Below are 24109 nucleotides of genomic sequence, written 5' to 3'. Positions count from 1 at the left end.
TAAGAAGAAACCTAATATGAAAATTAACAAAAGATAGGAGTATGCCAGTTTCAGGAGGAAAACATAGAAAGGAAAAGCAACCAATAAAATTTTGGAAAGATTCTTAACCTCACTTATAAGTTAAAAAAAAAAAAGCAAATTAAGCAACAAAATACTATTAAAAAAAAAAAACTGTCAAGTTTGTATAAACATAAGAAGTTTATAATACCCAGTGTTAGAGACAGGGGCCACTCATACTTGTGGGAATGTACATTTATTTAGTGATTTTGAATTGTAGTTTGCAGTTTATTTTAAAAATTCAAGTACATACGCCATTTGACCCAAGATCTGTATTTAAGAATTGATCTTAAAGAAGTGTTAGCTACAAATATTAAATGCCAAATGTACAGGGATATTCATCGTAGCGTTATCTATAATTACCAATCAAAATAAAACATAAAAACAAACTGAATTTCCTGTAATTAGGGACTGATTAAAATAAATTATGGTGTATATACAAAGGAATACTGTAAAGCCATTAACAAGAATAAGGTAGATGTACATAGACTATGGGAAGATAAGGAGATATTGTTAGTGAAAAAAGCAAGTTGTAAATCAATCTGTCTTAGTATGATGCTCTTTGTGTAAAAAACACTTAATACACACATATATCCATGCTTATCCATAACTAGAAATTTTATTTGAGAGTACCCCAAAAACAGTTAATAATGGTTACTTTGCTTGAGGGGAAGGATTTAGAAGATTGAGGAATGTATAAACTTTGTTTTTCTAGTTTATACCCTGCTATGCTGTTTGATTTTTTTTTTTCTTTTTACAAGTATATTTAACCATATCACACAAACTAAAGATAAAATCGTTTTGAAAGAAGGACATCTTCAGAGAGAGTGTATTCAGTCTGTAGTTGATCCTTATGGTTAATATGTGTATATATTCACAAACATATTAACGGATTGATGTTACTCAAATAAAGTAAGGAAACACGAAGCATTGTAGTGAACTGTATACTGATGTTACTGGGTCCCTGGGCTTTTCTCTGATCCTACTTGGCATCATTGGGCCATTGAATTCTAACTTCCTATTCTTTGGCCTCTTTCACATTTTTTGATGTTTACTACTTTTTTGTTATGGTGGTGGGGAGGGTGGAGAGAAGTTTCGCTTTGTACTATAAAACAACAAAAGCCACCATTTATCGTTTTGGTTGTATTTCACAGCTCTTAGTATACCAAGACATCCCATCTTTTCAGCTCACGCTCAAGAGCTTATGGGTTAGAAGCGCAGCTTATTCTTGAGTGACCGCAACCTGGACGTCCCATCTGCCTGGAAACTGAGAATTTTGGAATCATGATAGTTGAAGCCCAGACTTCCTCTGAACACTGGCCAGAGACTAGATGAATTGTCCTGGCTAATCCCTAATCATTTGTATCTTAAATGCATGTTTAAAATTATTTTAAATTTATGAACATAATGCTGTCTCTTCTAACAGATTCTCCAAAATGAGTTTGCTCTAATGAAACTGGGGAATTTTTTCCATAATTTGTAGAGGTTGGCAAGCCTGAGTATAATTAGGTGTAAAAGTCCTAGGAGGAGAGTGCCCAAGTCAGGTGCTAAGATCTTGGAAGAATTAAAAGCCCTTCTCTCTCCTTTGTTCTATATTCCCTCCTTTTCTACAAGTCAGAGTTGACTCCACTGCAGTAAATTTATTACCTTTTATTCTTACCTCTCTTGGAGCCAGCACTTTAGCCAGAGTTGTTTCTAAACACATATGGAATATATAGATTCAGTATGTGGCAGACTATTCTTGTATGCTTCTGTTTTTTTCCTAGGATCTCAGATACTTAATACAAATTAAATTGAGTTATCTAGTGTAACTTGAACATGAAAGATAATCTTAAAGGGAACATGTCTCAATTTACTGTATTTGTACGTGTGGTAATGTGGAAAATGGGAAGAGGCCTACTTGATATTTCTTTCTTATAATGTGGGGATGATGTTTAATTGTGTCTGCCTTTTAAAACATACACGAACTTATGGCAACACTTCCTTTTCTCCCTCTGACTGCCTCAGCAATTGATTAATGATACTGGTCGAGGTGGGGTGAAAAATGATAGAGGATTTAGTGTCTGCTATAGGGTTTTTCTCACTATTTAAGACTTGAAGTGTATAAGAATCATCTGGGGGTGCTTATTAAAATTTTTGGTTCCCTGGCAATCATACCCAGAGATTCTGAGTCCTTGAATTTGAGATGAGCCTCAGGAATCTGCATTTTAAACATACATCTCAAATGTTACTCTTCTAGGTCTTCAGTAGATCATAGCTTGAGATACTTCAGTTGGCCACTGGATGTTGGTCAGACATGTATTGCAGAAATAAAAGCCAAAATTGACAAACTGTGTGTGAGTGAGAGAGAGAGAGAGAGCAGGCATGTGTGCCAGTGAGCGAGGGGGTGAGAGGAAGTGTTTGTGTGACAGATCATTTTTTGGTCTTCCAAAAGCTCTGAAAGGAGAACGGAAAACCCTGATGTAGCCTGGGAGATTTATTAAGCTGCCAAGAAAGCAGATGCTAGTATCTGTAGTAAAAGACTTATCTGTATTTTCAGTTGTCTTTAACACTCTTAGAAAAACAAAAAGGGTTAAAAAAAATAGGACTGATGAGTGTTTAGTATTTTATCCTTTTTGTTAATAGAGAGGTATGATTGGATTAACAAATTTACGTATGGCCAGTCAAAAGCTTCAAATTTATTTTTTTTTATGGTGTTATAATTTCAGTATGTGTCTTAGTTATCTAGTACTGCTATAACAGAAATATTACAAGTTGATGGCTTTAACAAAGAGAAATTAATTTTCTCACAGTCTAGTAGGTTACAAGTCCAAATTCAGGGTGTCAGCTCCAGAGGAAGGCCTTCTCTCTTTGTCGGCTCTGGAGGAAGGTCCTTTCCTCAGTCTTGCCCTGGTTGAGGAGCTTCTCAGGTGCAGGAAACCCTGGTCCAAAGGATTCGCTCTGCCCCTGGTGCTGTTTTCTTGGTGGTATGAGGTTCCCAACTCTTAGCTTGCTTCCCTTTCCTTTTATCTCTTGAGAGATAAAGGGTGGTACAGGGAAACTCCTCCAGGGAAACTCCCTTTATCTTGGATCAGAGAGGTGACCTGAGCAAGGGTGGTGGTACAATGCCACCCTAATCCTCTCAACATAAAATTATAGTCACAACTTGGAGGACAACCACACAATACTGGAAATCATGGCCTAACCAAATTGGTACACACATTTTTTGGGAGGACATAATTCAATCCATAACAGTAAGGTGGTTTGTGTGTGTGTGTGTGTGTGTGTGTGTGTGTGTGAAAATTTTAGTATTTTTCTTTCTGCAGAGAGATTATAACAGAAGATTCTCGGGGGAAGTCCTCTTTGGTTAAGTATGAATTAACGAATTGATGTAGTTACCTATGTTTGAATGCTCTTGTGTTTGTATATGTGGCTTCAAGCTTTCGCCATAGCAGTCTGTATAATTTGGTTACTTTTGTGTGTGTGTACATGGATTTCACGTTTTTCTATAGAAGCAACTTTATTTTTTTTTGAGTTGCAATCAAATTAAATAATCCTGGTATAGAGTGCATCATACTGAAACTCCTGAAGTCCTTAGTATTTGAATTTATCAGAAAAGGTCGAGTAATTTAATTTTTATAAAATGTTGATTTGTGTTACTTGCTTTGGTTGTGCTATACTATATAGGCTGATTTTCTATGTATGTAAAGAAATGAGATACTTTATTTTTTGAATCCTCTTCAGAACAACTACAGTACCACCTTTTCACAGAGATGATCAGGAAATTTTAGTTGAATTGACTATAAATGGAGCAAAGTGATATAAATGAAATAAAAGTCATAGTAATTACAGATATATATTACTTTGTGATAGCATGGAATAAGGAATTTAAAAAGCTTATTGTAATAGTGCTTTTTAATTTATGTAGCAGTTGAGAATGTTTTAACTCTCAAGATTTTTCTTTTACTTAGATTTTGCAAGTTTTCCACATTCATAATACTGTAAAGTGACTAAGAGAAGTTCTGAAGTTTTTTTTTAAATTGTACTTTAGGTGAAAGTTTACAGTTGAAGTTAATTTCTCATACAAAAACTTATACAGCTATTGTTATGTGACATTAATTATAATCCCTACAATGTGACAGTAGACTCTCCCTAACCACCCAGGGTTTCTTGCGTCCATTCAACCAGTTCCTGTCTCTTCCTGCCTTCTCATCCTGCCTCCAGACAGGAGCCACCCATTTGGTCTCCTGTATCTGATTGAGCTAAGAAACACAGTCCTCATGAGTATTATTTTTTGTTTTACAGTCCAGTCTAATCTTTGTCCGAAGAGTAGGCTTCGGGGGTGGTTTTAGCTCTGGGTTAACACAGCGTCCAGGGGGGAAGTTTCTTCACTACCCTTTTGAGGCTAGTGAAAGGCATATTGGCTTGGAGCTTTCTGCTTCATTCACATTTGTGTTTAAAATTATTCCAGCTCTCAGTTTCTAAAGAAAATGGCTGAAGTTTCTTAATTAAAAATAATACTGAATTTTCATGTACCTAACAATTTGGCAACTAAAGTATTGACTTCAAAGTTTAGCTTTTGAGATGATTAGAACTCTTGTATAGTCGGTATCATTTGTGCTCTCTTGTATGGATACTTCTAATTTAAAAAAATTGATTTTTAACTTAAATATCTTTAATACCCAGAAAAGTAGTTTGTCTTTATATATATATATATACAATAAAGCAACTTAAAATTAATTATTTAAGGGACAGTGATGTCTAGGGCAAAAGGAAGCCAAAAGGCAATGGAGTACATTATTTAAATAAAAAATCAAAATGAACAGTTCACATACTTTGGTGTTTGTTCATTTTATTTGTGCAAGAGTGCTGGTCATGTCAGAGGTGTTTTGGAACGGTTGGTTCAGTAATTTGGCCTACTGTCTTTTTTCTCTATAACAGTTTTTCTGTTTTCTACTGCACCTTGCACATCCACCAATCCAAGACACCCTGTAGGTGAGTATTTTTCTAGTTATCCAATGGCATCACTTGTTCCCAGAACAGTTGCTGCTTCACTAAAACTAGACTTTATTTTTCTACTCTGAATTATCTGGTTGATTTCACAGACTGTATCTTACTCCACAATGTTAAAAGTCACTAGCAAACTGCTGAAGAGCTATTTTTATATTACAGAAAAATCATAATAGGAGTAACTTTTTTCCTGATAATTATAAGAGCTTTTCCTGAAATGCTGTTTTCAGTCTATTTTAATTTTTACTCCTAGAAATTGGGGAATTAGGATGGGTTGGTTTATATGTTTAAAGAAAACACGGAAGTTTATTTTAGTATTCTGAGATAACATGGAGTAAGGAAAAAAAACAGCTTGCTTTAATAAAAACCAGACCCATCACTGTCAAGGTATTTCCGACTCAGAGCTACCCTCTAGGACAGAGTAGAACTGCCTTGTAGGGTTTCCAAGGCCCTAAGTTTACCAAGGAGACTGCCAGACTGCCACATCTTTCTCCCACAGAGTGGCTGGTGGGATCGAACCACTGACATTTTGGTTAGCAGCTGAGTGCTTAAACCACTGCGTCATCAGTGCTTCTACTTACTTTACTAGTGCTTTAATTTTTTTAAAGAAATTAACAATGTTTTTCCCCTAAAGGTTTGGGAGAAAAATTTCAAAACTATTCCTTCAATATCGTTATCTCTAGTAGTTGGATTAATTCTCAATTTAGGTAGTTGTACATCCGTGGACCCTGGCGTCTAGAAAGCCTAGGCCTTTTTATTTTTCTATACCCATCTTAGACTTTTTCTTTTCTTATATTTTTTTCCCCTCTAGGTTTTCAAATATAATTTTAAAGAGTCTAAGAAGAAGGACATTTACGTAAAGACTTTGGAGATAAAAAGGTTAATAAAATATCATGCTCAATTTTGTTAATTTAGTGAGGATTGAATGAAAAGTGGAAGAAAGAAATAGGAAAAAATACCCAGACCAACTCTTTTTTAGAGCTTGTAATGCTTACATCTGGTTCAACCTTGCAAATAAATATAAAACTCTTAACTCTGGCTTTGTAAAGTTTGTAATCAGTTAACCTGGTGTTGCTGTGCCCATCTTCCTTGATATATGTCAGCAGCTGGATGTTCTCAACACATACTCCTAGAAAACCTAACCCAGAAGAATGAAAGACAAAATTTCATTTTTTAAAGGCATGTTTTCTTATCTCTCTTTTTCTCTGGGCATGTGATAATTTGCATGGCTGAATTAGGTGTTAATTTTGTGAGGTTTCTCAGTAAGCTATAGCTCGTTAGTCTTTTTCATATAATCACCTTTCTCTCCTTGCTGACTCTTCCTAGTTTTACTAGAACACAGTGGGGATTTGGAAAGCAACAAAAGGTCAATGTCTTCCACATATCATGCTTGATGTGGGTGGCATGTGATTTTTTTTTTTTTTAAACAAATGCTTCACTTGACTTTGTGCTCCTGTGTGGTTCTTTCCTTTTGCCAACATTTATACTTGTTTTTCTCCTATGAATCTTCTACAAAAGATTTGGGGGGGAAAATAGTGGGATTTTCAAGGTCCAGGATAGGAGGGTGCATGTTTGCAGAAAGCGACAAAATTTGAAAGTCCTGAAGGAGTTGTCCTGTACAACCGTTCTGGATTGGTGGATATGCAAATATTAAAGTAAGAGAATGGACAAATATTACTTTGGATGTGAGTGATCATAGCATTAACGTTTCCAGTTTTGGGGGGAAAATTTTGTTTGAACATTTTTCATCTGGTTTGTGAATTGAACTGGCAGTATATTTTATTTCACACAGGAAGTTTAAAACTGTATAAAATGTGATATCATAAAAATTCATGCGAGCGGTAAGTTTACTTATTAAAGAAGAATGATCCTTTTGAGTCTTATGAAAGTTTCCAGTAATCCTTATCACTGTTAATTTTTTGGTTCATATTCCTATAATTTACATATTACGTGTTGTTGTTAGGTGTTGTAGAGTCGATTCCGACTCAGAGTGATCCATGTGACAGGGTAGAATTGCCTTATAGGGTTTTCTAGGCTGTAACCTTTACAGAAGAGCTCACCAGAGACTGCCAGATCTTCTTCCTGTGGAGCTGCTGGGTGGGTTAGAATCACCAACCGTTAGGTTAACAGCTGAGCGCTTAACTGTTTTGCCATCAGGGTTCCTGTACATGTTACATAGGGTCTCTATGAGTTGGAATCAACTCCATGGCAACAGGTTTTTTAATTGTAATGTGTTAATTTAAAATAAGAGAAGTTAGAGAATTTTAGAAATAGAATTCTTAAATTAGGTTGAAGAAACAGTTTACCCTCATTGAGCTTGTTAAAAGTATTGAAAAGATGTCATATTAACATTTGAGAATTTGTTGCTAAACTATTAAACTGTTGATTTATACTTAAATGGCAATAGTTCTGCTTTGCAGCATTACTGATAGCCAGCCTGGTCCTTATTGGCATATGTTGGCCTAGTAAGACCGAATCTGTGGTTACGACTCTTTAATACCTGAGGAAAAACTTCATTTTGTATTTTCTATTAATGGAGATGTCTCAGAGCTCTTTGTTAATTGCTCCTTAGAGCAATAAAGGTATTTTGTGACTGTTTTATGGAAGATTGAACTAACATAATGGTGAAACAACAAGTGGTTCAGTAGGTATTTCGTCACCGTTATTCTTATGCAAACAGCGAGTCCCTTCTATGTTTTTTTGAAAACCCACTCCACGGCCACCCACCCCCCCCCCGCCACCCGTGGGGTATTTTTATAAGCTTTGCTATGCCAATTTTTTTTTTACAGGTTGCTGTTAAAAAAAAAAAAACAGCGTAGCACGCTTATGAATATACCTTGCAGGGAGAGGGCACGGTTGGCAAACAAACGTAGAAGGTGTGTGTTACTTGCATAATAACACAGTAGTTTTAAGTTTTAGGATGGTATATTTAGGTTAAAATGTTTCATTCATATGTTGAATGATTTTACGCAGTGTGCACAAATATGTCCTCCTTTTCTTCTTTGTGTCAAGCTTACGAATATTACTTTTACATGGGTAGAATGTTGTTATTGCTGTTAGGTGCCGTCGAGTTGATTCCAACTCATAGCGACCCTATAGGACAGAGTAGAACTGCCCCATAGGGTTTCCAAGGAGCGGCTGGTGGATTTGAATTGCCAACCTTTTAGTTAGCATCTGAGCTCTTAACTACTCTGCCACCAGGGCTCTGGGTTAGCATTTTCATCTCTTTTTTTGCAAAATGTTTAGAGTGGTGTTTTGCTTTTTTTAAGTCTTTGTATTATAGATAAGTGGAGCAATTTAATACCTTTATACTGTTTATATATACTGATTAAAAAAAAAACAAAACTCAGTACAGTTGAGTTGATTCCGACTCATAGCAACCCTATAGGACAGAGTAGAACTGCTCCATAGAGTTTCCAAGGAGTGCCTGGTAGATTCAAACCACCGAGCCTTTGGTTAGCAGCCGTAGCACTTAACCACTAGGCCACCAGGGTTTCCATATATACTGAATGGGAGTAATAAAATGGCAAAAACAATATCTTTTGGGGGGGGGTGGACAAGATAGAAACTGTATGTAAGGGTTGTGCATCATATCTTAAAGAACTTAAATATTTTGGCTGAAGCTAATAACAGTAACAAGCTTGACATAGGTTGCTGGGTAGACTTTAGAGTAATAATCAGTTTTAGTGTTTTAATGCCACTTTTTTCCTTAATTAGATTTTTCGTGAAGCTCGAAGGACAGTACCTAGTATTGTTTATATGCCTCACATTGGTGATTGGTGGGAAGCTGTCAGTGAAACTGTGAGAGCAACTTTTCTGACACTGCTACAGGACATACCATCATTTTCACCTATATTTTTATTGTCTACCTCTGAAACCATGTACAGTGAACTGCCTGAAGAGGTAAGAAATGATTAAATATTTATCTTTGTTTACTATGTTGTTTTAAAATATATGACCTTGTAAATTGGACACATTAAAAAAAATTGGACACATTAATTACTATAAAATCAGTACGATCAGAGTTCATATCCGAGTTCTATGATTATTAGCTGTGTTACTTAAGACAAGTTACTTGACATTCCCAGTTTGTTTCTTTTTTGCTGGAATAGTTATATCTTCCTCAGTGTTTTTGTGAAGATTAATTAAGATAATCCATTCTTAGCACAGAACCTGATGTATAGCAACTATGAAGAAAATCTTAGCTATATCATCATCAATACCATTATCTTCATCATCCTTATCATCCTTTAGATTATTTGGTGGTATTTGATCTTTCAGCTGTTTAGTTGGTAGCATCATGTAAGTTGAATATTATTACTAATAGCGTATTCTTCAAATCTGAAATTCAAATCCAACTCATATTTAATTTATTAGAATCAAAGATAAATGGTAGTTTATTCAGAAAAATTAGTAGATCAAATCATGTGAATGAAATTGATTTTTAAAAAATTGTTTTAACATTCTGATCTTACTGGGTCTTGAAATAGTCTTCTTTAGAAATGCTTAGAAATATTTTAGCCAGGAGACACAATAGGAATGATGTTCATATAAAAAGGTTTGTATGTTTTAAATGCTATAATATAAATCTTGATTATTTAGAATTTTATGATTAAGGTATTTGTTTACTGAGTTCTGTTGTTAGGTGTTAGCCTTTGTTAGCTATCTTGCTAAAATGGATTTATACAATTTACTGCTCTTATAAGCAAAGTATATTAAAAGTATAGTAATTGATTTTTGATTACTCAGGGTCTAATGGTATATGAAGACCATCAATCAATCATAAGTGGCAATAGAGTTTAGTAGAATGCAGTAGTAAGATTGAGAAAAACCAAGGTACTAACTTTTACTAGTCTTTGTTCTTAGATAAATATTTGAACCTCAGTTTCCCCATCTATAAAATGTAGATTATGACAGACAAGGTTTTTGGTGTGAGACAATATATGTGAATTTATTTTAGAAACCATAGAGCTATAAAATGTTTGTATTTTCAGTCTTATAAAATACAAATGCAGTTGAAGTAGATTTATAAGAATGGATTGAACCTGAACATAACTTAGGAGCCGCTTGTTGAATTAGAGCCTCACTGTCAAATAGTTTTATTACCATTTTATAAAAAGAAAGATGAGATAAAGAAAATTTGAGGTAATTAAGCATTCTAGTTGCAATTACATAATTACATGAATTTATCCTTCTTTATTGTTGGAAATGTCTGCAAATAAAATAGCCTTATGAGCCCATCTTCTTGACAGAGCGGTTTTTATTTTACCTACTTCTGTTGTCCATGTACATGTGTAATTTTACTGTTGGTTTATTTTTTAAAGCTAATGTTACATCTTACACGTTTTCAATGCTGCTGTATTGTCAGAATATTAAATGGATTCAAAGCCTATTGATTAGTGTATTCATTATTTGTTCACCAATACCCTTTCTTGATAGCTAAAATATTAGAAACTTATTAGCATTGAATCTTGAAATTTCAGCTTTTTTTCCCTTTGTCTTCTGTACTGTTTGTCCCTATTAACCAAGTAGCTACTAAAGAGATCATGGATATTCACATTTATGGGTGAAGATTGTAGGAATTCTCTCAGACTACTGATTTTTATATCATGTTTTATACTAATTGTACTTAGGAAATTCTTTTCCACTACCAAGCCTTACATTTTAATTTTAGCTTTGCCATTAGGATGCTAGCTTTGTTTAGGTCACAAAGTGAGATAGGCAATGAATGATGTTGAGAATATATTGATAAATATTAAAACCACAGACCACATTGCTATCAAGTCGATTCCGACTCATAGCGACCCTACAGGACAGAGTAGATATTGGTAAATATTAGGTGAGTTAATTAATATCATAGAGAATTATAGACAATGTTACAGACCAAGTTTAGCAAAGCACCATAGGATCCATGTAAGGAAATAGTGGGTAGCACAAAACCAAGTGATTTTAAAAGAAAGAAATGGCTAGTTACTATGGTAAAATAGTAACTAAAAAAATATAGATAAGTTAAAATAGCAATAAAAGACAAATTTTAAGCTATCAAATAGACAAATATAAAAACCAGTGGAGTAAATTTTCTCCAGGGCAATCCATAGTAATAGCCTTAAATGTGCACATACTTTTTGACTTGGATTTATGTTATTTGAAGAATTTTTCAAGGATAAACATGAGGATACAGGTACATGGGTACTTATCATAGCCTTTGTTGATAGATTGGAAACTGTCTAAATGTTCTATAGTAGGGAATTGGTTAAATTATAGTAGATTAATTCTCTGAAACATGAGACCACTAAACATACCAGTGTGAAATATTTAATGTCATGGAAAAATGTTTGAATATATTGTTAAAAAAATCAGGCAGTAAATCAATATGTATGGTATTATCCCGGTTTATGAAGAAACAACTGGAAGCATATACAGAGAAATGTTAATAGTAATTATCTCTGTGTATTGAGGTTATGATAATTTTTGTTTTCTAAATCTTCTGTAATAAATGCTACTGTTTTAATCAGAAAATAAACTCATTAGTCAGAGATGAAAAGGTTCTTGACTCTGTTATTAAAAATGGAACAAAACCAAAAAAGAATTAGTCACCATGGGAATCGTGATTTATTAGCAATAAAGAGCTGCTTTCTTTGGGTTTAGGAAACCCACGTTGGGACAAAATGGGAAAATCTCATCTTTCAGAGCCCTTATGAGATTCTCTTGTAATTGTTTCTTTTAATCTCTCTCTAGTCCGGTATTCCCCAGCATAAGTTTGTACTCAAGTCATTGCATTGGGATTCTGGGGAAAATATTAGAACTTCTTTTCATTTTTGGTTTTCATTTATCTTAACAATTTTGTGTATATGTTTTATAATAGAAATAATGTATTAGTCGACTAGTATATATAAATAAATATGCATATGCTAGAGGGTATATTGTTACATTTTTTATTGACGAGGTATATGATAAAAAAAAAAAAATTGGAAATCATTGCTTTAGACCAGCTGTTCTCAGACTGTAGTCTAAGGAACCCTAAGTGTTCCCAAGACCCTTTCAGAGGATTGTCAAGTTCCTCCCTTTTACAACCACATATCTATTTGAATCTGCATTTTCTTCATATACTTCAGTCAAAACAACTTACTGTAACACAGCGAATGCAGAAACAGATATGAGAATACAGTTGTCTTTCATTGAGCCAGACATTAAAGAGATTTGCAACTTTTCTTGCTACATTTTATGTTATGTATTTTTTTCATAAAAATGTATTTTTCTAAAGAATATACTTTTTAATGTTGGGCACGTAATGGGTTTATTTTTTAAATGAATAAATAACTTAAAATGTTCTCAGGTTTAATTTTTAATATGCAGTTATTGATAGATATAACCAATATAAACAGAAGCTCTTTGGGGTCCTCAGTAATTTTTAGTCCTGATACTAGATGTTTGAGAACTTCTGCTCTAGACCATGAGCTCTTTGGGTGGGAGGATTGTCTTACCTTCACATCTCCAGTTCCTAGCTATTAGCGGTCCCTTGTCTTTCCATATAAATTTAAGGATTGACTTTCATTTCTGTAAAGAAGGCTGTTGGATTTTGATGGGAATTGCATTGAATTTATAGATTGCTTCAGATAGTATTGTCGTCTTAACTCTATTAAGCCTTCTAATCCATCAACACAGAATGGCCTTCCATTTATTTAGGTCTTCTTTAGTTCCTTTTAGCAATGTTTTATAATTTTCTATGTACACATCTTTCACCTTCCTGGTTAAATTTATTCATACTTTTTTCTTTTATATGCCACTGTAAATGGTAATGTTCCCTTAATTTCATTTTCAGCTTGCGTATTGCTGATGTATAGAAACCTGGCTGATTTTTGTGTGTTGACCTTGTCCCCTGTCACATTGCTGAATTCATTTATTAGTTCTAATAGTTTTCTAGTAAAATCTTTGGGATTTCTTTTGTATAGGATCACATCATCTGTAAAAAGAGATAGTTTTACTTCCTTCTTCTTAATTTGGATACCTTTCATTTATTTATTTATTGTCTTGCTGAACTGCTCTGGCTGTGACTTCCAGAATGACGTTGAATAGCAGTGGTGAGAGTGCGCATCCTTGTCTTGTTTCTGATCTTAATGAGAAAGCCCTCAGCCTTTCTCTGTTGAGTATGATGTTAGCTGTGGATTTTTCACACATGCCCTTTATTATATTGAGTAGTCTCTTCTACTCATATCTTGAGTGTTTTTATCATGAAAGGTGTTTAATTTTGTCAAATGCCTTTTCTATCAATTGAGATGATTATGTGGTTTTTTCCCCTTATTTTATTAATGTGGTGTTAACATTCATTGATTTTCTAAAGTTGAACCACCTTTGCATTCCTAGGATAAATCCCACTTGATCATGGTATATAATTCTTTTAATATATTTTTGGATTTAGTTTGCTAGAAGATTGTTAAGTGTTTTTGCATCTATATTCATTAGGGATATTGGTCTGTAGTATTCTTCCCTTGTGGTGTTCAGATTTATTCTTGATAAGCTTTTAGTCCAAAATACAGTGTTAAAAAATTATAAGAAGGAAAGATACTTAAAACTGAAACCAAATGTTTTGCTGCTCTTGAACAGAATCATGGCACTCCTAGGGTACTGAGTTCTTATTTTTAAAGACCCAATTAGTGTGGCTATTTCTGCTTTATCTTATCTGCCTCTTTTTCTCTACCCCATGTGGGGTCTCTCCTCTGTTTCTCTACCTCTGTTATAGCACTTACAGCCAGCAGGGAGCATATTTTCTTCAATTTTGTAACCATAGTGCCTGGCATGGTGTTCGGCATATAACAAATAGGCATTCAGTAGTAAATTTGCTTGCCAGAACTTTCAAAGAAGGGCCAGAGAAGAATAGATCAAAGGGTTGGAGGGAATTGTTCATGAAGGTAGTCTACAAATAATACACGGAGGACATTAAGTAAAATTTTATAAACTCGTAAAGATTTTGTCTTTAGACTGAGATAATTCCCTATCCAAGTTTTGAATTCTGATACCTGTTTTTTATTTTTTGTTTCTTCTCCATCTTAGAATTCCAGAGCTGGAAAAGGCTTTTAGAAACTGCATTTATTCCTTTGTGACCTTAAACAAATTACTAAAACTTTTTAAGCCAAGTTTCCTCATCTGTAAAATGAGGGAATAATATATACCTGATATCGTTATGAGGATTGAATGAAATAATATTAATGAAATTTTTAGTGGTTAATAGAATTAACTCAGTAAGTGGTTGTTGTTGTTAGGTGCTATCGAGTCAATTTTGACTCATAGCGACTCCGTGTGATGGATTAGAACTGCCCCATAGAGTTTTCTACGCTGTAATCTTTACAGGATCAAATCGCCACCAGGCCTTTCCCCTGTGGAGCCTCTGGGTGAGCCACTTGGTGGGTTCAAACCACCAGCCTTTCAGTTAGCAACCAAGCACTTAATTGTTGTGCTACCAGGGCTCCTTTCTGTAAGTGGTCAGACCAGAAAAATTGAGTGAATTATCCAAAGTTTACCACAATGTTTGGCTGAATTTGGGCTAAAATTCCATTGTTTTGAATCCTAATCCAGTATTTCCACCCTATCATGGTTGGTACTTCATTCCATACTAATGGCCTTGTCCCTTTTTTATTTGCTGTTTCCAGTTTGATGTGGACTAGGGAACAAAATCACAAGCTTTATTCATTCAGTATATTCTCATTAAGCGTAACTATGTAACAGGCACTGTGGTAGGTATAGGAGAACAGATGAATAAGAAATGGTCCCTGTTCTTAAGTAGCTTGGTGTCTAGAAGGTAGATGATAGATCTTCTAGAAAAACATATGTTAAATAAGGTGTTAAATGTCATGGTAGATAAATGTGAATGACCTAAAGAGTATTTAAAAAGCTTATCTTGGAAGGGAGGCATGTGAGGTCAAAGTCTGTATAGAACAGGTCAGTAATTGAGAGTTAGGTTATCACCAAATTGAAAGAATTGAGGAATATGAGAATGACTGGTTTATTTTTTGCCTGAAAGTATTGTGTGGAAAGTGATGTCGTTGTGGGGCATTCTGTGAAGAGACAAAGGTATAGTTTATTTGCAGTGGAACAGACTTGGTAGGGAAAAGAGTACAGGAGGGAAAGTCAGTGGTAAGGAAGTACAAAGAAACATGAGGTTGAGAAGTCAGTGTTTTACCATCCTCCCAGCTCTTTATTGTAGATTCTAGGTAATTGCTTTTCAACTCTTACGCAACAGCCCTTTGAGTTTGTTGCCATCTGACTATATTACAGTCAATTTACTCTTTTTGGTATTATCTTCTCATTCTCCAAGATATAGTCTTATTTATAAATGAGCAACTAGATCATTCTTCCATTCTTGTTTAATCCATGAGGTTAAACCTCTCAACAGTATAGCCCAGGACTAGGTTATCCCTAACTGCATATGAATGTTCAATGAATATTGAAAATGGTACTTTAAGTTGAAGAAATTATAATTTGGTATAATATGTAAGCTTTTAATGCTCTCTATATATTTAATGTCTTTTTTTGTGTGCGTATGTGTGTAGATTAAATGTATCTTTAGAATACAGTACGAAGAGGTCTTGTATATTCAAAGGCCTATTGAAGAAGACAGAAGAAAATTTTTCCAGGAATTGATTCTCAATCAGGCATCAATGGCTCCACCGCGAAGGAAACACACTGGTAAAGCCCCTAAAGCCATTAGGGAAATGGGGGGATGGAGTTAATAAATGAATGTCCTTTCTTGGAGTCTAGAATTTTTGAACCATTTCTTTGTGGACATAGAGATAGTTTGTGAGGTTCTATTTAGATTGACCCATGTAGAAGTGGCCATCGTGTTCACCTGACTTGAGGAATTTGGGGAGTACAACCTAAATGTTAAAGCTTTACTGACAGATGACCGTTAATGACGAATTCGCCTTATCACATCAGTCCTGATGCTCTGGTAAATTTCACATTCTGAGACTCAAAAAGTCAAAGAAAAAAAGGCTTTGGTTTTGTCTGCCATAGTCACTTGAAGTACCCAGGACTTGAATTGTCAGGTTGTGAATATCAGGTGTTGTGCTGATTACTTGTGGGCCAGGGAAGGTTTGACGGGGATAAGAGCTGGTTAGAATTAGAACATTTGCTTTTTCTGGTTTATTTATTGATTAATTTTTTAAATATTTATTGAACATCTGTTATGTTAGATGTCTTATGTTAGGCACTTGGAAATCTATCATGTCTTTGTTTTAAGCATTTGATTTTTCTTGGATTTGGACTCATAGCCTTAAGAAGGGCCTCAAGAATTTGTCAGATATCAGTTCCTTGACTTAAGTAAGGACTGCATTCTAAACCATTCAAAAGTGAGTTTCTTTTTCTAATCTTTAAGGTGCATAATAAATAAGATCCCCTAACTTATTCATTCAGCCTCTTCTAGGAAATAGCAATCCTGTTTGTTAAAAAAATTTAAAGTCTTTCCCCTTTATGATTCTATCTTTAGTGTTTCTCCAAGCAGTTCTTGTAGGATGTTAAATAAATTCCCATCTCTGTCAAATTCTTACTTTTTCATGTTCTTTCTAGTGGTCTTGTTCATTTGTCTATTTTCCAAATTGGTTATATTACTCAAGCTTTAACAATCCTGTTGCTCTTTAGTGGGCTTCTTTCTAAATTTTCTCAATGTTTTGAAAGTGAATACCTATCTAATGGCTGCAATTGTGGGTTTTTTCCCCCAGAAACCTTGGGAAATTTAATATGTAAATTACACCTTCAAATTGGTTATTAGCTGTTGCCTTCTGTTAATCTAAATGCCAGTATTAAAATATTTCATTATGAAAATAATTTATTTTAGTATGGTATCTTGTATGCTCTTAGGTATATTTTAGTCCCATAATCTTAATTTTTTTGTGTTTAGGATTGACATAATTCTCTTCTGAGTTGCTTCTGTTGAATTTCATTTTTCCCCTTAGGGGCTATTTAGATTCCAGTGAGAATACTTCCAAGTTTGATCCTGAGCTTCAATTTGATATCAGGAAGATCTTTTAAAGAATTAGAGCATATTATGATTAGGAAAGTGAATTCCTTACCCTTTAATAAGATTTCTATTTTGGTTTAGGTAGTGAATACCATAGATTTTATATATAGAACTTTAAATTGAGTTTGTTTTCATCTCTTCCAATATCTGGGATTCTTTTTTTTTCTACCCTTTTTTGCTCCCAAGCACCATTCAGTGTTTCTCTGTGTTGTACTAAGAATATGAAGGTAGGATATTTGCCTAAAATCAGAATTAATATTTGGGGACAGGAAGGCTCAAAGAATTGTTAATTGCTAATTTTACTTTCCATGTGTATAAGGCAGCCCCATTTTGAGAAACAGATTTTAAACAAAATTGACTTAAGCTAGTAAGTATACAGTACCTCACCCTGAAGATATTTATGTTTTGAAGTATTTATGTAAATGATATTTCAGAGTCAAATTATTTAAAATCATTTGTTTTAGAGGAGTCCTGTTATGAGTTATGAAGTTAAGCTATTCCCTAATTTACTTTTTGTTTCCATTCAGATTTTTACTTGTTTGAATTACGTGGTTCGTATATATTTGGAATTCTCATTTTCTTAAAAGAATATTTTGAGGGAATGCTAGAAGAGTAATTTAGGTCTAAGCCCCATCATATTGAAATCTTAACAGTTTCTTCTGTTCTCTTTAGCTCTTTGTGCTATGGAAGTGCTTCCTCTTGCACTACCTTCTCCACCTCGCCAGCTATCAGAATCAGAAAAAAATCGGATGGAGGACCAGGAGGAAAATACTTTAAGAGAATTGCGGTTGTTTCTCAGGGATGTAACCAAGAGGCTGGCCACAGATAAACGCTTTAACATCTTCAGCAAACCGGTGGATATTGAAGAGGTCTTGTTTCAGTAGTGTGCAAACAGTGAAGTTGAACTGGCTAAAAGAAAAAAATATTGACATCTTTTTTTGGAAGGAAAAAAAACAAAGGCATGGATGAATATTACCCCTAGCCTGTAAAATTATAATCCATGTGATAACTACCCATGTCGTCAGCAAACATCTGGTGACTTTTGGGTAAAATTAGTGACTGATTTGTATATTTCTTCTTAATTATCATTGATCATTGAGATCTCTTACTCTTCAATTTTTGAAGAAGATTAAAAGTTATTTTAATGAGCTGTCCGTACTAGACTATTTTTATTCCAGGATAAATCCTGCTTGCAAAAAACATACTGATATTAACCAGTCAGTGTAAATTAATACTGGCATCTCCAAGATTACATGTGTGTCATCAAAAGGGATGGATAAAATGCCTGAAATTTCATGTTTTGGAAATGCCTGTGGCTGAGATGCTGTTTGAAATTAGCATATCCTGTGCAGTTAAAATATTTTTTTCCTCCAAGGTTTTCTCTGTTCCTGGTGGAAAATTTCTCACTTTCTATGTTTACTGTTTTGTGTGCCTGTGGGAGCATGGTTTGTGATGATGAGTAAAGAAATTTTCCATTTGGAATCTACCATAATAGCATAAACTATTATTATTTTAGATTATTATTGTAATTTTTTATCCTGGGATAATATAGTATGTGGACAAACACAATGTAATCTTTACTGGCCTTCTTCTTATAGTTCAGACTCCATGTTTGAACAGTGTTGGTCTTTTTAGTTCTGATTTTTTTTCTTTTTTTTTTAATTTGAATTATGAAATGGTTCAAAGTTTAATGTCATGTCCTAATTGTGAAATCTGTGCTCTTGGACCTGAGTAGCTTCCTTTGGGACCAGTACCTCATGTGTGACTGGGAACAGTGAACTAGCATTACATTTTTTCCCCCTGGCAAGCCCAAAAAATATCTATTTTTCCCTATTGTGGAATAAAGAGGCTGTCTATAGTTTTATTTGTATCTTTGTCCACAGTACATAGCTTTATCCATTTGCTCCTCTCAACAACCTTGCAGTGTCAACATTATTATTTTCATTTTGCAGTTGTGGAAACTGAGGCTCGATTAGCTTATATAGTTGGCAAGTGACATAGTTGTGACTTGAAATTTTTTAAAATTCAAAGTCTATCTTCTTTACACTATATCACAGCTAATTTTTTTTTTTTTTTTCTCCTCCAACTGGGATACGCAGACCTAATTTTTTTTTTTTCCAGTTAATAAATATTACTTTATATTAGTGGAATATTTCTTTTTCCTGTAGTGTTTTCAGAAGACCTTAAAACTATCAGCCAACCTTAAAGATTGTTTTAAATGCCTTCTGCCCCTTCACCCTAAACTGGGTATGTTTGGACTCTGATTCTTCATAAATGATAACAGCTTCCCCCGGTACAACCTCCCATGTTTGGAATAAACCAGTTCTGCCTTTGCCCAAGAAACTTTTCTTTCAAACCAGAAAAGATCGTCAGATTTCAAATGCCATCTGCAACAGAGTAAAAGTTTTATAAATGGTGGTAAGGCAGTGGAAAAAGAAAGTGTTGTTCAGATAAAAATTTTATTTAAGAGTCGAGTTACATTCCTGTTGTTTTTTCCTTTGTTCTTTTGTCTCAGTTTCATTCTGCCACTGATTCTTTACCTGCTCTTAACTGTGGGAGTCCTTAGGAGGGATTAGAGAAGGGAAACAAGATAACATTTAGATAACCTAAAACACAAAGTTTATATTCAGATGATGAATTTAAAATTTCTAAAAACTTTACTAAATTTTAAAGCTGACTACAGAGAGAACAAAAGTTTAGAACATAAATGTTGAATTTTAAAATTAAGCATAAAAAAACACAAAGTTTATATTCAGATGATGAATTTAAAATTTCTAAAAACTTTACTAAATTTTAAAGCTGACTACAGAGAGAACAAAAGTTTAGAACATAAATGTTGAATTTTAAAATTAAGCATAGGTACTAAAATTTTATAGCCTTTAGTAATATAATTTTTATAGTGCTTTACAGTTTATAAAACATTTTCTACATGTATACAGGGCATGCCCAGTGCCAGAGACAAGAAGACAACTATCTTCTGAACTATTACTTGCTCCAGTACAGCTTACTATCTTTCCCGTCAGGAGGCTGACTGGCTTTTCAGCTCCTAGAGGCCAAAATACAAATTAAAAAACACACACACCCCTTCCTACGTAATATTTTTATAAGATCTTAAAAGTCTTAAAAGAGGTATTTTATATATATATGTGTTTGTGTGTGCGTGTACACACATATTTTTTTTATTATGCTTGAAGTGAAAGTGACATAGTTGTGACTTGAAATTTTTTAAAATTCAAAGTCTATCTTCTTTACACTATATCACAGCTACTTTTTTTTTTTTTTCTCCTCCAACTGGGATACGCAGACCTAATTTTCAAGTTAGTTTCTCATACAAAAATTTATACACACATCATTATTTGACCCTAGTTGCTCTCCCTGTAATGCAACAGCACACTCCTCCTTTCCACCCAATATTTCCCATGTCCATTCAACCAGCTCCTGTCCCTTTCTGCCTTCTCATCTCGCCTCTGGACAGGAGCTGCCCATTTAGTCTCATGTATCTACTTGAGCTAAGAAGCACACTCTTCACAAGTATCATTTAATGTCTTATAGTCCAGTCTAATCTTTGTCTAAAGAGTTGGCTTTGGGAATGGTTTTAGTTTTAGGCTAACAGAGAGTCTGGGGGCCATGTCTTCTGGGGTCCCTCTAGTCTCAGTCAGACCATTAAGTCTGGTGTTTTTTACTAGAATTTGAGTTCTGCGTCCCACTTTTCTCCTGCTCAGTCAGGGACTCTCTGTTTACACATATAAATTTAAAAAAATAATCGCAATAATGCCATCTGAAGCTAGCCTTCAATTTCATAAAGCAGAAATTACCTATCTCCAGAAATCGGTTCTGGACTAATTAGACATTACTGCTTACGCTGCTTTTATATCAGACCTAATTACGTGATTGGAGATTGCTAGGGCTTTCTTATTAGTTAAATGATATAAAACATATAATTTATTGGGCAAGGCATTACTTAGTATCACATATTTTGGGTTATCTCCCAGAAAAGCAGCACATAGAGCAAAATATGTTTCTTGTTTATAGATTTGTTAATACTTCAAATCCAACAGATCTTTTACTAATGATGAAAGCAATACTTGGTTTGTTTTATGACTGACTCAGAATATTTGTAATGCCTCCAAAGGAGTGGAAAACACTTTCCATGAAATGATTCACCCTAGAAAACTGAAAGAGAAAGAAAAATTTTTATTTAAAAAATTTTTAAAGAGATTCATCAGAACAACTTTTCTAATAATATGAGAAATCATTTTTTCCTTTTATTTTCTTGAAGTAACATTTATTGATGCTTACTGGGTGCTTTTACCTATCCATTCTCTTCTCAGGTATGTCCAAAGAATTTAAAAAAACTGAGGCAATTGGTTTCAAATTTCAAAATGAGAAACATCTCAGAGCTGATTTAGATATGACTTGGAAACTAAGGCTATTCATGGAAAGTATGACAGATAATAACTTTAGTAGAATAAATTGTGCTGCAGTTTTTAAGTATCTAGATTTAATTTTTAAATAACTATGTTTTTATAAACTGAATAGATCATATGAAAAACCAGAAATAATTTTCATGTAAATGTCTTATTTGTTGTAGGTTTCAGATTATCTTGAAGTAATCAAGGAACCAATGGATTTATCAACAATAATAACTAAAATCGATAAACATAATTACCTGACTGCCAAGGATTTCCTGAAAGATATTGACCTCATCTGTAGCAATGCTTTAGAGTATAATCCAGATAAGGACCCAGGAGGTAAGGATGCACAGGGCAGGCCTGACTCATAATCGCTGAGAAGATGGCTTAAACACTAAGTCATGTCTTTGTTTAGATAAAGAAATCAATTTTAATGATCGGTTATGTTCAGAAACGTCTTGATTTAGAAGTAGTGATATATTAAAAATAATACACTTTAGAGGATTTTATTGTTCTAGGTATTATGTTCAGGATTTAGTTTCTTCATTTACCTTTCATTTTTTATACTTTGATTTTTATTTTGTTCAGGTTATGATGGGAAACTGAGTAATGAAGAATTTAATTTAAAATATATTTATTTTGTCAGTGTCACCAGTGCTGATAAACACTGGGACTTTTTTTTTCTCCCTAAATTTTATTTAGTTTGTTGTTGTTGTTGAGAATATACACAGTAAAACACATACCACTTCACCAGTTTCTACATGTACAATTTAGTGACACATTGATTACATTCTTTGAGTTGTGTAACCATTCTCACTCTCCTTTTCTTAGTAGTTCCTCCCTCGTTAATATAAACTCACTACCCTCTAATCTCTCAAGTCGCTGTTGTCAATTTGATCCTATATAGATAGTCCTTAAAATAACATAATGCTCAAGGCAGACCTTTTTTATTAGTTAAGCTAAACTATTGTTCGATTTTAAGATGACTTCAGGGGATATCTTTGGTTTAGAGACTATCTCAGGGCAGTAGTTTTCAGGGGTTCATCCACCTTCCATAGCTCCACACTGGGACTTTTGAATTTGTGGGAATCAATGACAGGATAAGTCTCTGTATCAAAAGACCTGTTTTTGTGGAAGTAATTATCTCTAGGTTGTAGGTGTTTTTATATAATTTTATTATTTTACTTCTGACCCCATCCTGCCCTGTACTCAAGCTAGTAATCCCAGCTTTTATCATCGCCCTTCAGGAAGGACCGTCAGGCACATATCTGTAGTTAAACAAGGGAGAATGTGCAGCATGGAAAATCCTATAGGATTTAGACTTGTGTTAAGTGATTTGGGGGAAGGTTTAAGGAAGTGGGGCTTTGTAACAGATTTGGTGCTGTTAGGAAGTTTGAGTAATTTTGTGGCTGGGCATTTTTAGAACCTCAAAGCCAAGAAGAATAGAGTGAGGCTAAAGCTATGATTGGTAAGCAGTTGCTCATATTAACTAGGATAGGATTATATTTTATTATTTTTGTGATTAGAGCAATGTTCATGTTTTTGACTGTTCAGACATGATTACAGCATGGTCTTGTCATTATCATTATTCCATCATTTATCATGGGCACAGAGGGGCGTTGTGTGATGTTAGTGTTCTGTGAAATTGTTTGTTTAATACAAGCACACCAAGACCTAGCTGACAGTGCTGGGCCAGCTTCCAGCGTCAGGGGCTGTTTTTCTCTTCCTCACTTTATTGAGAATTCTCACTGTTTCTTCAAGTGATATACAAGTAAGTTTTTTTTTTTTTTAACTTGTTTAAGTTTCTCTTATCTAAGATATTTAGAGTATTGTTTGTGCTTTGCCATCTGTGTTTTGGGACAGTGGTTCTCAACCCAGGCTACATGTTAGAATGACCTGGATTTCTCAATTTCATGCTCAATCAGATATATTTTGCCTAAATTTAGACCACAGTAAAACACACATCCTAATTTCAAGTTAAGAGGCAGAACCAAATTTTTACATTGCTGCATTGGTATCTAATAGTTCTTATGCTTTGTATTAAGATGTTTGCCTTTTATTACAAATGATATAATGTGATTTTTTAAACTTTGTCATTCATGTAATATTTTGTGAAAAACTTTGCAAGGCAAAGAATATATTTCTGCCACATTTTTTCATCATATAGATGTACTGTGGTAGCTAATACCCTGTTGTTGGACATATTAGATTTTTCTAGTTTTTCCTCTATTGTAAACAATGACAAATATCTTTATAGCATAAGTTTTATGTATGTCCTTGATTATTTCCTTAGGATAAATTCCTTAAAGTAAAATTTCTGCATCAAAGAATATAAAACTTTTTAAGGGTTTTAATGTGTGTGATTAAAATCTTCTCACAAAATATTTTACCACTTTTTACTTCTACCAGCAGCATCAGGGCCACCGTTAGCCAGTATGACAGTTTTGCATGAGAGAGAGAGAAAGAATCCCCTTCTTCAGTATGAATGCAACCCTGCAACAAGGCCGTAGTTAGGGTAGTGTACTATGGGGCTGGGTTTCAGCCTCGTTTGACTCCATTGCTGGGGTTCTGTGTAAAAGTGCAGCCTGCACAAGTGTCTACACAGTGGCGTTGAGGAATGTATGAAAGTACTTGTGTA

General features: G+C 34.2%; 1 protein-coding gene across 6 annotated transcripts in view; it reads left to right on the top strand.

Annotated features, from left to right (window-relative positions):
* ATAD2B (ATPase family AAA domain containing 2B) overlaps window positions 1-24109 on the top strand; it is a 181073-nt gene that overhangs the window by 122935 nt on the left and 34029 nt on the right. For 5 of the 6 annotated variants that reach the window (XM_064295086.1, XM_023550458.2, XM_003411911.4 and 2 more), the window contains exons 19-22: window positions 8764-8949; window positions 15594-15729; window positions 17732-17928; window positions 21651-21810. In XM_064295086.1, coding sequence (XP_064151156.1) covers window positions 8764-8949; window positions 15594-15729; window positions 17732-17928; window positions 21651-21810 — 679 coding nt within the window. The remainder of the gene's footprint in view (window positions 1-8763; window positions 8950-15593; window positions 15730-17731; window positions 17929-21650; window positions 21811-24109) is intronic. The other variant, XM_023550459.2, reaches the window with a different exon arrangement.

The sequence above is a fragment of the Loxodonta africana genome, chromosome 12 (genome assembly GCF_030014295.1).
Source record: "Loxodonta africana isolate mLoxAfr1 chromosome 12, mLoxAfr1.hap2, whole genome shotgun sequence".
Classification (NCBI taxonomy): Eukaryota; Metazoa; Chordata; class Mammalia; order Proboscidea; family Elephantidae; genus Loxodonta; species Loxodonta africana.
This window is presented reverse-complemented; position numbering and strand designations above follow the sequence as displayed.